At 38.9% G+C, this 17,439-nt stretch overlaps 2 protein-coding genes across 12 annotated transcripts in view; both read left to right on the top strand.

Annotated features, from left to right (window-relative positions):
* Window positions 1-2,166, top strand: part of stard13b (StAR-related lipid transfer (START) domain containing 13b) — an 85,774-nt gene extending 83,608 nt beyond the window's left edge. For all 5 annotated transcript variants that reach the window (XM_037775537.1, XM_037775539.1, XM_037775538.1 and 2 more), the window contains one exon: window positions 1,283-2,166. In XM_037775537.1, the coding sequence (XP_037631465.1) occupies window positions 1,283-1,400 (118 nt within the window). In that variant the 3' untranslated portion in view covers window positions 1,401-2,166. The remainder of the gene's footprint in view (window positions 1-1,282) is intronic.
* Window positions 2,167-5,173: 3,007 nt separating this feature from the next.
* nbeab (neurobeachin b) overlaps window positions 5,174-17,439 on the top strand; it is a 287,636-nt gene continuing 275,370 nt past the window's right edge. For all 7 annotated transcript variants that reach the window (XM_037774340.1, XM_037774339.1, XM_037774338.1 and 4 more), the window contains exon 1: window positions 5,174-6,169. In XM_037774340.1, coding sequence (XP_037630268.1) covers window positions 5,906-6,169 — 264 coding nt within the window. In that variant the 5' untranslated portion in view covers window positions 5,174-5,905. The remainder of the gene's footprint in view (window positions 6,170-17,439) is intronic.

Genomic DNA, 17,439 nt, shown 5'->3' with positions numbered 1-17,439 from the left:
TGAGGTCCAGAATTTTTCTTTTACTGCATTTCTTGACAAAGTTCATACCAAAATGATACGTACAAAGACAGCCCAAGCTATACAGTACACACCAACTCATTATATATAATTAAATACATACAGAGGGACCTGATATCTGCTGCCAGGCACACACTTAAAGGATAGACCTGGGGCCAGATGTAACAATGCAAATGCACAAAAAACATGTGCAGGCCTTTTCCCCCACACATGAACTGGTAGACTATTCATAAAAGAGGAATGTGCAGTGAGAATGTGCACACCTCACGCATACTGCAGACCAATTTCACAGATTTTACAATCTACCCTGCAGTCTGTAAAATGTCACACAAAGACGCATATATAAACACAATTTGAATTATTTATGAGTCATGAATGTCATCTTATTTACATTCGAGCCATCATGTCCTTGCTAATGATCTTTTTGTTTGTGAAGCCGTTTGTAAAGTCTGCTTCAATATGAACACTATGAATTAATCACTGATCATCCTTCTAATATGTAATATTGATCATTGAGATATCACCGTGATGATGGTTTACAGGTACATATTAGGGCTGGGCAATATATCAATATTATATTGATATCGTGATATGAGACTAGATAGCGTCTTAGATTTTGGAAATCATAATATGGCATAAGCGTTGTCTTTTCCTGGTTTTAAAGGCTGCGTTACAATAAAGTGATGAAATTTTCTGAACTTACCAGACTGTTATAGCTGTTATGTTATTTGGCTTTACGCACTTAGTCATTATATCCACATTACTGATGATTATTTATCAAAAATCTCATTGTCTAAATATTTTGTAAAAGCACCAATCGTCAGCCCCACAATATCGTTCGTATCGATATCGAGGTATTTGGTCGAAAATATTGTGATGTTTGAATTTCTCCATCCACCCAGCCCTTGTGCATATGATCAATTAGTAGTATGGCCACTATAAATTGCCACAGCCGTGTGTAATGGTCGGCTGTGTCAAGAACCATGCATACGTACAGCTTTATAAATCTGGAGAAAATAATTTGTCTGTACATTTTTGTCTTAGTGCATACACACAGTTTTAGTCGTGAATCTACACAGTTTTATACTATGGCAGCAGATGTTTTCAACTCCTGATTATGCAGTTATTTAGGAAATAATTACCGAGGTGACCTCATAACTGGCTACGGCCATGGATATCAGTTGCATTTTTAAGGTAATTATTTGAAGCTCCTTATATGTGCATGTACTGCTATAGTATATTGATTGTACTGTTTTGATTTCAGGGGAAGGGCTCCAGACTGGTACAACAAAGCCTTTGGTCACCTTTGTGCCGCAGAAGCTGCCCGGATCCGTAACTCCTTTCAGCCTCTAATCACAGACGGCCCAGAGACCAAAATCTGAAACTCTTTGCTAACTGTGTCTGCTCAGCCTTGAGATCAAGATTGAGCCTTTGAGTCATTGCTAACAGGCAGACACAAAGCACAGACAGGACCCCAGAACTAAAGCACAGTTTATTCCGTTTTTTTGTTTTTTTTTTCCAGAGTAGAAACGCTCTGTACTTGCACAATGACAAAAGAGGACATCTTATAGGTGCTGAGCATAATCACTCAATGGGAAATTAATCATCCTGCCAATGTCCTTAGCGTTAGCATTTTATTTACCTTGATGTTGCTAAACCTGTATATTATGATAATTATTATCTTTAATAATATTGTATTACTGTTACGTTAATCTACAATGTCTAGGACATTCAAGCTCTTAAACGCTTCTGGGAAGCATGTATATGTTATTCATTTCAGATTTAAAGCTATAATTATTATGATGTAGTGTCTGTATATATGTGTGTGAATATATTGTACATGCAAACAAGATGTATATATTGTATATATGTGAAGGGATAAATAGTACATATGTTAATATCCTATATATTGATTCTGTCACCGTGTCAACCCTCATGTAGTACACAAGGTACAAAATTGTAAGCTGGTTTTACTTTGCTTCAGTATTGCCATTTTGGAATGGGTGTAATTTTATAAAACGTTGACCTCCCGTGGTTGTGAAAAGAATGACTTAAGGTTTGACTTGATCATACCTGCTTAAGGGTACTGGATTGTGCAGTCAAGTACAAGAGACATCATTTTTTAATAAAACTATAGAAATTACAAAATGTTTGTACGCGCTGATTATTCATCTCGCTGCCACATCAGAAAGACAAAACAGGATTTTTTAAGTCTACTGAACTGTGAAGGAATCTAAATACCTGTTATGGACAATTGATATTAAATGGCGTCAGTAATGCTTTTGTGAAAATGTTTACATTCCACATGGAATCATGCATAGGAGTCATACTGACTTGTACTTGTACTGGCACAAACACAATTGTCCCTGATCTGGGATGAGAGGGACCTCTACTGCACATTAAAAGGGAATACATGACTGCAGTACACATGGGAGGATGGACATAGATGGACATTTGAATACAAACATAACAGTGATATAATAGTAAAATCAAATTAATTTCGTCTGGCATTTCCCTACAAATTGTATGGAAAGGCTACAACTTGAACTGAACACATAAATCTGGTTGATTATCATTTCTGTCCACTAGATGGCCCTTTCTGATCAGCAATATTTAACTTTACTGTGGCCCCAATTTATTTCTCCCTGAGACAATATTATTGAAATGAAGTCCACTTTTTTTCACAGGTATTTTCAGTTATTAGGTAGTAAAGGTGAGAAGATGGATATCCACTGCTAAGATATAAGGGAAAGTGTTCATGCCAATGGAGCTGCTACAGTAATTGTTTCAGTCTTAATGGATGACACACTAAATCTAAACCCATTTTGTGAAGTATTAAAACCCATTTTGGTTGATGGCTTGAAAAATGATCACCATCTGGTATCTATTCAAAACCTTGCTGAGATAAAGTTAGAGGTTTTGCTCTTCTATATATAGTATGCTAAGGTGCGAATGGCAAAGTCAAACTCCTTCCATTGACCTCTACTCAGCACCGGCAGGGTTTATGGTTCTTATTGGAATGGGGACCAGTAAGCTTAACAGAAGTGATGGGAGGATAGGAGGGCTTGAGCTGGACATGAGTAGGACATTATTAGATAAGGTATTATGTTGGGACAACATAATAAAAAAAATGCAAATAGCTAATTCCTTAAGGACACAGTAGCTGTAAAGCAATTATGGCTAATTCAACCCAGTCTGTAAATTAAGTTGCCCGTTGCTAATCCAAAGATACTCTGAAAAATTATTTACAATAGCACATAAGACTACAGGGAGATAAAAATAACCAACATCACAAGATGAAGTGATATTCAATTTAGGCATAGGTTAGCAAGCTAAATAATAAATTGCTCTACATTACAATATAGCAAATCAAATCAAGTTTTAAAACCTACACAGTAATATATATGATAGGTACGGCTGTATGAAGCCAAACATGATTTCTACCTCTTTTGAAGCCATGCTGACACAGATCAGCTTAATGAGGTCATGAAATGCAAGCTCAGCTTCTGGCCGTCAGTCAGGACGATGGACAGGATTGTTGCCAAGCTGTCAGTGTCAGTCTCTTTTATATAACCACTGGAACCTGGTGGCTATTTTCTGTCATTATTATTTGTCATTAAATACTGTAAATCTTTTTTCCATATGTCTTTGGGCAAAGTAAAATAGGCCACATACGAGATATTGGAGAAGCCACTCTTCTTGATTGTCTCAGAAAATATTAAAGACAAAAGGCAGTCAAATCAAATGCATCATTTTTTTTTTACAATACAATGTATAGATGCAATGCATACATGCAAGTGATGCTCTGGCATTTTGTTCATTAAAAAGGAAAACAAACCCCATCAAACAAATGACTAATTCATTTAAAAACAAACATTTTTAATCAATATAATACAAATCTGTAAATGGAAACATGCATGGTTAACTGTGATGGCCGCAAACAAGGATCTTTATAAAGAATTATACCAAGCAATTCATGAATTCCCACTAATGCCCTCAAGTAATTAAATTCTGCCTGTAATTACCAGTTCAATGTGATGTGTCAACAAGCAGACCCTGCTACGAACTCACCAAGATCATTGGGAGAATTAATCTCACTGTAATAGGATTTGTTGTATTGCTTTGCATATGACTATCCAGGGTCACCTTTGTGCCTCACAGTCACAATGACCTGTACACACACCTGGCTAGCACACATTTATGTGAAGAGAGGAAGAAATTGTAGGATAATAATAATAATAATTCAAGTCATAGGTTTGCATGTGTTGCAGGCACAATGCTCAGGTGTGCATTCATGCATGGTCAAATGGCTTGAATGGCTCAGTGTCTGCAGCAAAGTCTCTTAATTAAATAATATCCTTTACCAGACCTATTGATAAAAGCAATAGTCAGTAACATTTACCATCAAAGCTTTATAGGATTAATGAACCTAATATCAGTTGTAATACAATGGCATTAGGTCATTTCAGTTTTGTAGGCTTATAGACCTACAACATCTTGGACCATCATGATGGGAAATTGAGAAATCCTATTGAAGGATAATGTAATTTTTAGGATAATTTAGTCAGATTTAATTTTTTTTTGATAATCTAATCTGTTCTCAAAGGGCCCATAGATAGAAAAGTAATCACAGGACTGAAAAATATATGACACCACTTTGAAACCCCCTAAGAGTAAATTGGGCTACTGTAAATTAATATGCTCTGCTGAGCCAGTTTCTGCAGAAAAGTTTAATTTCTGATTGGATTGCAGCAGGTGTCCCTTTGCAATTTCCCTCGGTATGAATAAAATGATCTTCTCTTTTATCTTATCTTAAAATCTATAGCTCAAGCACAGCACCAATAGCTCTCTACCGCACTGATAGGAATAACATTAATATTAATCATTCCATTTATGTGTGCTGCCAGCTCACTACTGGGACACCTAAATGGAAAAACAAAGCCTTAATTAGTGTTATTAGGTACACCTGTGTACTTCATGCTATGAAAAACTATAGTTAATGAACATTTCTCATTTTGGAAAGACTTTCTTTATTCATTGAGGCAATTTTTGCATTACCTTTATTTCAAATTATTCTACATTTTCCATTTCTATAAAGTTGTTTATATTTTTTTGCATTCAGCCAGGAAGCATAACTCGGGTAACTTCCGGCTGCCATCTTCGTTTCGTAAAGAAGCTCAACCCGTGTGCTGTAGCTAAACTAAACTAGCATGTGGGATATGTTTCGTCTTAGTTCAACTCTCACCGTCAATTTGAACCGAACTGGCTTAATTGACCAACAGACAAACTTTATGAAATGGTCGTGGGCAGACGGCCGTATATAAACCCACTGCTTATGTTGTTGTCTTGGCCAGCTAATACCAAGTTAGCTAGATGCTAAACTCTCCAGGAAACCCCCGGACCTCGCTGCTCCCACCTGCCCGGCTGACAGCATCGGGAGGCGGCCGACCTGCCACCTGCCAGCGGGTCAACCTCCAGCTCTCCAGCCCAGCATCACCAGCACCACCGCAGCCAGCGCAGGCGTGGTGAGCAGAACCGCAGGCAGGGGGCGGCAACATGGCGGGGGACAGCAGAGCAGCAGCAGCACAGACACCGAGACACGCACATTACAGAGAGCGGCTCTCTCACATACACACACAGCTTTGTGTACACAGCGCCGGTCAGTCTGCTCAGTTAGCCGACCGGCACCGACAACACAACGGACTCTCTCACCGGAACTCTGCAGAGTGGATCTGACTGACAGAGAGTGATTTCTTGTTTTGTGTTGTTGTTTTCGCGAGTGTTCCTCTCTTTCATTTCTGTTTGATGCTCCAGAGCACTGATTGGATTTACTACCAGGAGGAAGCGTGTAACTATAGCCTTCTGAAGCCGCCCGGTTTGGGTGGAAATGACAAGCGAGAGACCGGTGACAATGCCGGGCTCCATGTCGCTCTCGGACCGACAACCTCCTCCAGGTCACCGGCAACACGCGGCTGCAGTCTCCGCTGAGACAGTGATGATGTCCGGCTCAGGTTCAGTGGTGTTCCCGGCTGGGATTATCAATCCATCGGTGCCAATCCGGAATATCAAAATGAAATTTGCTGTTGTCATCGGACTGATCCAGGTTGGAGAAGTGAACAACCGGGATATTGTTGAAACGGTGCTGAATCTGGTAAGTAAACGATGTTTCCCTCCTATCACTCTGTGGCTGGACGTTATTGCTTATAATCCCTAATCCGGCTGTTCAGATGGCAACAATAACTGAGCATCATGTTGACATATGGCACATAATGCAATTTTAACGTTGAGACTGAGCGAATAGTGATTAGATTGTTTGCAGTGCTGCTGTAAGTGGCCCGAGATACATGAGACAGTAAACAGCAGTAAACATGGAAAAGTCACACATGCACACAGACCAGGTGGGTTTTAGGTTGAGAGGATACTAATGCAAAGCCAGTCCTGAAGTTTTCAAGTTCAACAAAGTCTCAACTTCCTTGTTCGCTTGCAAATGAGGCACACTGATGTGAATGATGTCAGTGAAGGTAAAGTGCACACCTGCTGGGATTAAAGTGGGTTGGGAGTGCTTCAGAGCCTGCTGCTGCACAATTTATTTCAAATATGTTGAAATGCAGTTGAGCAGAGGCAGGGGACATCTGCTGCTGCAGTGAGTGGGGGAATTGAGGGGGGATTCAGGGGCCTGGAGCTATAAGAGTCCCCATAACATGCCAGCAGGGATTATACCTGTTTTCAGGGTGTCATCTGGGAGCATAGAATAACTACACTTCATTGTATGATTAGGGTAAATGTTTCTATTAAGCCCAGTTACCGCTTGCAACTTCTGAGTCAAATAATAAAAAAAACCTCCATTGTGTTGTTGCTTGTTCCATAAATGACACTTTTTTTTATTGTAAATCGATCAGATTTGTCGATATTGAGTTATAGAAGCACACGTGTGACATCATGTGCCTGCTGATCCCAGAGGAAGTTGCAAAAAAACTTTGACTTTGGTACCCTCAGAAGATAACATTTTTTGCATATTTCTACTCCTGTTCTTGGCAAATACTCATACAACACTCATAAGACATGTTAGAATATTACTTGAATTAGTAATATTGTTTCTTTTGAAATCAAAATATGAGGTTTAGCGTGCTAGCAAACAGACCACATGCTGCATCAATACAGTAGCTGCATATTATGGTTCATTGCAATGACATAAATCATGAGAAGCATGTACTGTTCACATTTTGGTATGCAGTTCATATGCTCATGCTGTTAAATAGACAATACACATGTATGTTTATCTTTGTTTATTTTGTAATTAAGACTTTTACCTGGTGGGCTTAAAGGGGACACTAGCAAACACATCACAGTGGGGTGGATGTAAATGAGTATAGCTAATTAGTTCTCTGCATAATCAATTTCCACTTTCCCTGTTATGCTAGTGCACCATATATAGATTTATTTCATATAGTTGTTTTTTAATGTCATGTGCGTAGAATAAAATATTCTGTCTTTTAACCATAAATTCACTGACGCTCCCTTTAAACCCACTTAACTGTGTTTCAATGGGGATTTTCTCCCTTTTGACCTTTGAACCATTTTCTTTCCTAAATTTGACCTCACCTGATGAATCGGCTCCTTAATTCAGATAATTAATACCCATATTTTAATATCAGCGATATTGCATAGGTCAACATTCTGGATAGGCATATCTATCCTAACATTGATAATTCTTTTTTCATCTTTACTTTTCAGATGGGTTTTAGTTTGAGATGGCTAAAACATGAAAGAACTATACAGTTCATGCCCACTATGATAGAAGCATGCTGTTTGCACAGGGAGGGAACACTGCGAAATCTCTCGTTTCTGCCAAAAAGTTATGGAGGAGACAGGAAAGTTATTGTTTAATTGTAAATCCTGAAATTGACTCATTTACTACTACATTTGGAACATTAGTATTGATTCTGCAAACTCTTTTTTCAGTCAGTCAGTTGGCCTTCAGAAGTTTTGATTTAAAAACATCTGCACTTTCAACCAGCTGGCTGGACCAGAAATTTTGGCCAATTTCAAATGTCAATAGCACAGCATAGGATGGAGATACAGACAAAATGACAGCACATATTGAAAGATGAAGTATTTAAGAATCATTTTCACTGTAGTTTTGATTTTGTTCTTAAATAGTTTTTTGGCTACATTTCAAAGAAGACTTGTTTAGCTTTTTCTGTGCCGACAGCACAGCAAAAAGGCTGATCACGCCTATTTCAAATGCCATTTACAGACCATACGACAGGAGTGGAGACAAAATGGAAATAGCTATTGAGAGTTAAGAGATTACAGATTTAAATAAAACAAGTTTGTATTGTTAAGACTTTTTAAATGTAGACATATTTATCAACAAATCATGAAGTTGGCTTATTTGGCACATTTGGTATGTTAGGTACCCATTAAGCCCAGACTTTTGATATATTTTGACAAATTTAAAGAAGAAGAAATTGGTATAAATCATAGACTGTATGTAAAGATGGACGATGCGTCTCCACTTCCTTCAACACTGTGCACAGTCTGCACAGTGGAGTCTGCACAGTAGTGATCGGGCGGTGGAGCCGCGGAATCGAGGTCACCCGCCCGAACCAATTGCGAGCCAAACTCTTGAACATACATGAGCATGATAAGAACTACTTAAAATGACAGAAACCATCTTTGGGAAACATTTATTTGAAGTGACTTTGACTTTTTAATTTGGCCTGTGTCCCATATGCTTACATGGAGGGGGTGGGATTTATGACCTATACTGCAGCCAGCCACCAGGGGGCGATCCAGATGTTTTGCCTTCACTTTTTGGAAGCTGTCGTCCATCTTTATATACAGTCTATGGATTAAATGGATTATTGACACTTCAAATGAGAGATGAGACTTTCATTTGAACTAAAATGTTGTCATTGCTCTCATTGCTGTTCTCTTTGCTGCAGCAAAGAGAGAAGTAAAGATTGTCAGCATAGGGTGGTTGGGGATTTGAACTGCTGGTATATGACCAGGGTCAGCAAATGAAGGAAGTTTCCTCCACTGGTACAGTTTTAAGATGATATGAAGAGACTGTAGAGCCAGGTCATACCTTTGCCTTGACCATCAGCAGGACTACCACACTGTTTGTAGTTGGCCTCCCCTTGTTAGCACACCAGAGATTAATTACGACCTGTTCTGGCACAACAGAAATCCACTTTGTGGAGCAAGACAAATTGTAGCCCTTGGCATGTTCAGACATGAGAGTTGTACCGCAATAGCTGGAGTCTCTGACACCTTGCCCTCTCTCTCTTTGCAGTGCTATTTTCTCAGGAAATGTGCCAAGGAAATAACACACCGTGGTCTACTCTGATGTTTTTCAACACTTATTGTCTAGACAGTGCACATCTTGTTTTTCAAATTTAATAATTTCTCCATTTTGCTTTATTCTTTCAAGCCATTGATGTCACAGCTGCCTGCTCCTCTGTGCATTTTAATATTTCAAAGTAATTTGTGCATGCTTTTATATGTAATATACAGCAGAGTGCACTTTATCCAAACTTCTGAATGACAGATTTAATTAAGACGTTATTAGTGCTTTGCTGTGGTTAGCTATTTAAGATTTCAGGCAAATTTGATTCTACTTGATGTGTTTGCAAACAGAAACACAACCTCCACCCAAAATTATGTGCATACAAATGAAGCACATATAATGCAGCAATCTTGGGACCAGTCACCAGATGACACAGTAATTGTTATTATATCTGCCTCTTCATCTAAATTACATCACAGAATGTGCATGAATAATACTAGCCAGGGAAGAGGGAGGAGAAAGCTGTCATGCAAACAACCCTCCTGTCTGTAAGATGCCACGGCTACAGGAATTTCCATGCTGATAAGTTCAAGTTATTTTTGAAGTGTAGGGAGGGCCTGAAAATCCAGAAGGATCCGTAACAGTATCTCATGGGGTCCAATTTGTGGAGTAATGAAAAAATAATGTATTTCTCCTTCTCCAAGGAGCATCTTGGAAAAAAAATGTAGTTAGATGTTCAGACCAGGATCCTCTATCATTATTTCTTATTTGTTATTTAGCTGCAGTTCTTGTTGAACTGCCAAGATGGGAAATTTGGCATTAAATTGGATCTGATATTGCTGTTCCTTTACCAGAGTGAGAGCCTCCATAGACCTTAGATGCTAGAGATGGGACATTACCAGGCATGTCATTAGATTAATAATAAATCTTAATTGAATTAGACACAAAACACCTTCAGAAGATAAAGCAGCTCTGTACGTACATACTTCACTTTGTGCCAGTGTTTTTAGTCTAATCAGAATGACATTAACAAATTAATTCGCTGCATTATTCCCGTTCAGGGTCACAGGGATCTGGAGGCTTTCCAAACATCTTACGAGCAGAAGTCGGAGTACTGTGTGTGGACAGTTTGTTTATCTACGGGTTGACATAGATAGACCGGCAACTAGGACTGCACAATTAAATCGAAATATTATCAAAATCGCAATATGGCATACTATTATCAAACCGCAAGAGGCGCAATATTTGTTAAAGGGTAAATGTGTGTCAAAATATAATTTTAAAATAAATAATTAAATTGTCATGCAGCAGAGATGTCCTGGCCTGCACATCATATTCTACAGACTATAGGAAACACCTTTATTTAGTACAGATCTCTGCAAAAATCACACCATAATCATTTGAATGTTTTTCAATGAAAATGAGAATAATGATGTAAAAATTAACATTCCCTCTAATATCGCAAAACATATCGCAATTGCAATATCAGTCAAAATAATTGCAATTATATATTTTTTCAAAATCGTGCAGCCCTACTGGCAACCTGTTTACATACAGACATATAGCAAAAGTCCCAATAATATTACAATATCAACAGAATAATGTGTCCTCTTTGGCTTGAAATGGCCCATGAAATTGTCAGCAACAATAGACGTACAATAGACTTACTAGAAAAAGGATAGTGTGCATATGACAACCAAGTTATACTATAGATTTTAGATCATTGGATCACCATCATTTGTCCCTACGTGTGGAACGCTATGGCGACCAACTAGTTTTTATGTCTTTTCAGCTGAATGATCAGCTTCACATAAGGCTAAAGCCGCTAACACATGATCAGCGGTTAAATGGCTCTTTGCGGTTCCGCCCGACTAGGTGGAAGCACTACCCTTGACGTGGCGCACTGCTCGAAATTGCCAATCAGTGCTGCGCTTAAAGTTCAAATTGTTTCAACTTTGACCTCGATTGCCGCTGACCTTCCAAAGCGCAACCAATGATAACAGTTACAACGGTTGTTGTTGCCTAGAAACATGGACTGGCGTTCCTTGCGCTCTTTTTGGTGACCTATCACAGGCTACCTGTTGCCTCTGCAAGGCTCTGCGCCCTACCTCGCGGTGAGTGAAGAGCAAATGTCTTATCATGTGAAGGCAGCTTAAGGCTGCTCTTAAGCTCTGACCATAAATAAAAGTCACCTAATCACATTTGGAATAAGCAAGGCAATATCGCTTGTTTTCTTCTAACCATAAAGTTGAAAGCAAAGTGGATTTGTCTCCTACTCAAATGTGCAATTTACAGACAGTAGTCACCCCCTTTGCTTGCGACCTGTCAGCTGACTCACTGCTTTCTCCATGATGAGAAAATAGGAGAGGGTATTTTTGCTTTGCTAATTATCACTTTGTATGAATCATTCAATGAACTTCTCTGACAAAAGAGAAAGTCGCATTACTTAACAGCCAACCTACATCCTCATGATCAAAGTCACCTGTGAAATTCAGGAAAAAGCTTTCACATCTTTTCACATCTTGATCCTGACACAGAGGAGCGATGGAGTTCTCATGTGCTGTCAACAACTGGTTGATAACACAAAAGCATCGCAGATCACAATTATCACCAAGCTTATTTCGGCTTCCTTAAAGTGATGCTCCACCAAATTCTATTCTTTTTGTATCAAACACTCGCCCCTGTAGACTGTGGAAGGTGTGTGTTGATTCTCTCTTCATAAAGAACAGGAGTTGGTCAATTTTCTACCAGTTGCATGGATTGTAGTGGTTACAATGTTTTCATGGTGGAAAAAAAGTGTCAAAACACCCATAGAAACCACAAAGTCAAACCGCTCCTGCGACATAATCCACTTATCCACACTATCCATTTGTGTACTCATGCTCCACATGTTCAAATTTTACCCAATCTGTCCAAATGCGACGAAATACAGTTTGTTTGTTTGTAGCTCCTGCAGTTAGCTGATTATGTTTGTAGCTTGCGACTACATTTGCTTTTGTTTGTCTCAAGGGACTGCGTAAGAAAAGACACAAACGGGTAGCATGCAGTAGATTCTGATGAAAATATGACGAGTTTGGAAACTTTGGATACTACTGAGCGGGTAATAAAACAGAGAAGAAAGATTATGCTGCAAGACTGGATTGATACATCTCTACATTATTAATGTTGGAATTCATATACAGAGATATGTAAATATAAAATTGAACTGATCAGAGCCACTGTTTACCATGAAGACAAAAAAAAATGCCAACATGGTCTTTCAAGCTACAGGGGGTGAGTGATACTAAAAATATTTTTGGTGGATTATCACTTTAATGACAGGCTTCACCTTGCAAAGCTCTCTCTGCCAGTTGCCAAACATAAGGTTTTACTGAAAACATTTCCTAACAGAGATTACTCCTCCTACTACAGTATTCCCTTCTGTGTCAGTGGTTTTACAGTTAATTCTGTTACTTGCTCAGCCCTTATTGTACGGAGGCCCACTTACAGTATTGCTTATTTGATAAGACTTGGAATTGCCTGCTTGGATATAAAGCACACCAGCATGCTGCGATACTTTCAATGAGAAATTGTCAGATTCTCAGTATTTTATGTGCCCTTACTGCTGTGTTGGATATATGATCACTAATAGTTGCCAAATTAATTATTTTCATTAGCTTAATAGCATTACCCATGCTACTATAATTATCCTTAATGTCAGGCACAATGATGCACGTTGGACTATGATTAGTAATCACTGATCCTTGCTGTTTCTGATTACAAAATGATTTTGAGAGCAATTTTACTGAATCAGAACCAACTATAGAAAGGAAAAGCTCCGAGGTGAAACACATTTTTCACACAAGCCCTATTGTTGTATTAAAAGCCTAATTAATCAGTATGCTGGTCTTTTGTATAGGGCTGTGACTGGAGAGTTGGCATACCTGAACCATGTGACTCGGTGTCAGCAGAGTGCCCTGGAGCTTAGCTGATTATCTGCTCAAAACAGGACTTTACAGCAGCCCGTCGTAATTAAGTTGAAGTATACCTCGGAATCAACCTTGTCGCTTAGAAATTCTGTTTATATATTACCAAGTTGTTTTCTCTCGTTATTGCAGCCTGGATTTTGTTCAGAGGCAACTTTTTGTTGAGAGAATGATGCGCTACACTTGTGTATTGCACCAGAGTTGCAGGGAGTTGGTTGTGGTGGATGATGGGCATACAAAGCGCATTCTGAGTCCTCTCTGTGGTTACCTGTTTAGACCAGTGGGCTACCTCCGGGGTCTGACAAGTGAAGCCAATGTGGAAGTGTCTTAAACTTGCATTCTTTCTAACAACCAGCAGGAGGCGACTCCTCTGGTTGCAAAAAGAAGTCCCATTGAAGTCTATGAGAAAATGAGCCTACTTCTCACTTGATTTATTACCTCAGTAAACATTGTAAACATGAGTTTATGGTCTCAATCGCTGGTTTCAAGTCTTTTTCAATACAGTAGGATGTTCATTTAGTATAAAAAGTCTGGGAGTTGTCCTGTTTTCGTCTTAGAACTTTAACCCTTTCACAGTGTGTTTTCATTTCATGAAAGTTAATTGTGACATTTTGGCCACATAAGTGTCTTATTCAGCGTTCGGTTGTAATTAGCTCCACACTCATTTCTGGTTGCAAAAAACCAAGATGGCGACGGCCAAAATGTCAAACACGAGGCTTCAAAACAGCAGTGCACAAACCAGTGGGCAAGATCAAATGTTTTGTCGGGAAAACACATGAACTTCGTTGTTAACCTTTACTGATACGTTCACTGTCAACCTTTTTGCAACTTGCCAGATATGTTAATCAACAACATTTCCTCATAATATTACTTAAAGGTACTATATGTAACTTTCAAAAGATCCTTGTTATTAATGACACCTGTGGCCGTTAAGTGAACTGCAGTCAGCATCCTGACATCTCTCCACGTTGTCCATTAATTCTTGATAATGGACAGCTCGTTAGGCATTATCCCTTACATAATGTTCAGTAATGTTCCTATATTTTATTTGGACCAATGGCTCGATAATACCAACTAGCTTGCAGCTAGCAAATTACTTTATCAGCTAATGTTATGAAGCAACCAAGCAGATCCATACTGCACAGCTACTGTAAGTTACAGCAAGCTGGCCAACCATAGCTTAAACACTCAAGACAGTATTTTGCTAAATTAGCTGCACACTGTTGGTGCTTTAGGGGAGCTCAAGAGAGGCAAGGCACTCGGGAGCACGCATAAATGTCATATTCTTTGGATTTTCCCAGCGAAACAGTCCCGAGTCCTTTACATAGAAATCAGTCCACAGGCTGTTATAGGCAACCGAGAAAGTCGGGGAAGGTCTCCGTTTTTAAGTTACGTTACAATCCGTAAACACATTGGCAATATAAAGCGATTAAAACACGTAAATTGTTACATATAGTATCTTTAAAGAGGTAATCCGTTGGCATTTCCCTGAAATCGTATTTGGTGTTGTAAATTAGTTGTTTATTAACATCATTTCTAGTTCCAGGAGGCAGGGTTGCTACGAGTATTATTAGATGGTAAATTTTGTTTTATATCTGTCTTGATTACGTTTTTGAGAAATGTATGCAACATATTTATTCACTTACTATATAGCTGTGGTGTAGGACAGTACAATTTTCAAGTAGTCTATAAATATCACATTGAAAGTGTCCTGTCGTACAAATATCACTGCATGGTATGGTAACCTGAGCAGTAAATATAGGAGCAAGCTAGCGAGGCTCATCAATGTGGCCAGTGAATTAATCCGACAGCCACAGAGCCAGTTTGGGATTCTTTGGGAACAAATGGTGAAGGAAGGCTCCGTATATCTCAGGATCCTTTACATCCTCTGTGAAGCTGGTAGGCGCTACAGGAGGCCTCTGACTACAAAGAATGTATATAAGAAGTCATTCATCCCACAGGCAGTTGGCTTGCTCAATTCGGAGAGACTCAGCTTTAACCTTCCCTCTGTATCCTATTACAATTGTGCACATTTAAAAAAAAAAAAAAAAGAAATCAGTGGCATGAGAAGAGCTTTCCAATCTGCTCGTCTTCTGTGGAGTTTCAGTTGTTTACTTGTGGATATTCTGTCCACAGTCCAGAGACATACTTTTAGCTGGATTGAGGGCTCTAAATTGCTAATAGGTACGTATGTGAGAGTGAGTAACTCTCTGTCCGTCTGAGTTAGCCACAGCGATGGACTGGCGATCTGCCCAGAGAGTTTGTGTCCTCTGCCAAGTGCCAACTGAATTCTAGGATAAGCTCTGGGCCCCTGTAAGTAAAGATAAGCCTAACGATAATTAAAGAATGTGTATTTGGGCCCGTCACTAAGGGTTGGGGGGGGGGAATGCTACTGTGTGAAAATTCATTTGGAGTATTGATAAAACAGCTTGGGTAAGCATCAGTTTGGCACATAACCAAAATAAATAACTTAAATAAGAATTGAACATCATTTCCCCAGATGAACTTAAAACTTTTTGTTTGTGCGACACATGCTCAAAACCCACATGCTAGTTTTGTGCCACCATCCCTTAATAAAACCAGGAGGGATGTCGTTAATATTTCATGTTAAAGGCAGCCTGAAATGAAAGCTGTAATTGAGATAATGTGTTATAAAGCAGGTTGTGGAGTGTTGCCTTCAAGGCTATTGTAATTCCACAGGAATTAAATGGAGTAACAAAAAGGATCTTGAGCTCTGCTCTGCTCTCTCATTTTCCAGTTTGTATCTCTGGAGTATTAGTAGTACACTCTGAATCACTGCTATGCACTAACCTGGTGATTAAGGTGATTTCCACAGCAATGTTGAGTATTTCTTAATTCATGTTTTTTTTTTTAAATAGTAAATGGAAAGATTTGCGCAATTGAAGCAGGGGGGTGTGGATATCATATGACTCTACAAATCCTACATCATATTTTACACTAACCATCTGACAAAGAGAGTAATGGCCCTGTATTAGATGTTTTTGCCAGCTGGGATAGGTTACTGTACATTTAAGTTGTTTGTTAGTAGGGCTGTCAAACGCCTTAAGGCAAATTAGTTTTAATGCCACTAATGTCTAATAGTCAAGTCAGCACACTGACAGCTGTTGTTGCCTGTTGGGCCGCAGTTTGCCATGTTATGATTTTAGCATATCTATTTATGCTAAATGCAGTACCTGGGAGGGTTTCTGGACAATATTTTTCATTGTTTTATATTGTTAATTGATTTCCAATAATAAATACATACATACATTTGCATAAAGCAGGCATATTTGTCCACTCCCATGTTAATAGGAGTATTAAATACCTGACAAATCTCCCTTTTAAGGTACATTTTGAACAGATAAAAACTGTGCAATTAATTTGCGATTTAATCGTGATTAACTATGGACAATCATGCAATTAATTGCGATTCAATATTTTAATCGATTGACAGCCCTAGTATTAGAGTTTTAGAGATTTTTTCATTTGAACCAGGGGGTGTGCATATCATATGCATATCATGCATCATGTTTTACACTAGCCATCTGACAAAGTGGGGAATGGCCCTGTAATAGATGTTAGATGTGAAGTCATATTTCATATTTATTTTAGTTTTTAGGAGATAATCAAGACGGTACCATCTTAGATTTTGCAGCTACAGAGTGGAAGACCTGAGAAGAGTATGTTTCAATAGTCCAATCCAGATGAGATGAATGCATGAGTTATCATTTCTGCATTTGACTGTTGGGTGAACTTGGGCAATGTGAAGGAGGTGGAAGAAAGTTGCTTTAGCGATGCTGTTGTCGATGTTTTTCTTTAATGTGAATCAAAGGTGACACACAGATTTTTGAGACCGTTGGATTTGGAATAATAATACTGCTGTCCAGGCTGAGAGTGGCATTTGGACATATACTGTGTGATCACGATAAACAACGGGCATTTTCTGCTTGGATTGTTGCGTGCATGTGGAAAACAGATTTGACAGCAGTATGTTTTTGCAGAGAAATAGATATCTCTTCCTCCACTGACAGTGGAGCAGAATACAGTCCAGACACAAAGCGGGTTTAGACTCAGGGGATTTTGCTCATTTGGTTAAACTGCTCTCTTCCTGTTGCTATTGCCACAACTATTGCTTTTGCTCTCTGCCTACACGTACCGGATGTC

Source organism: Sebastes umbrosus, chromosome 7 (genome assembly GCF_015220745.1).
Source record: "Sebastes umbrosus isolate fSebUmb1 chromosome 7, fSebUmb1.pri, whole genome shotgun sequence".
NCBI lineage: Eukaryota > Metazoa > Chordata > Actinopteri > Perciformes > Sebastidae > Sebastes > Sebastes umbrosus.
This window is presented reverse-complemented; position numbering and strand designations above follow the sequence as displayed.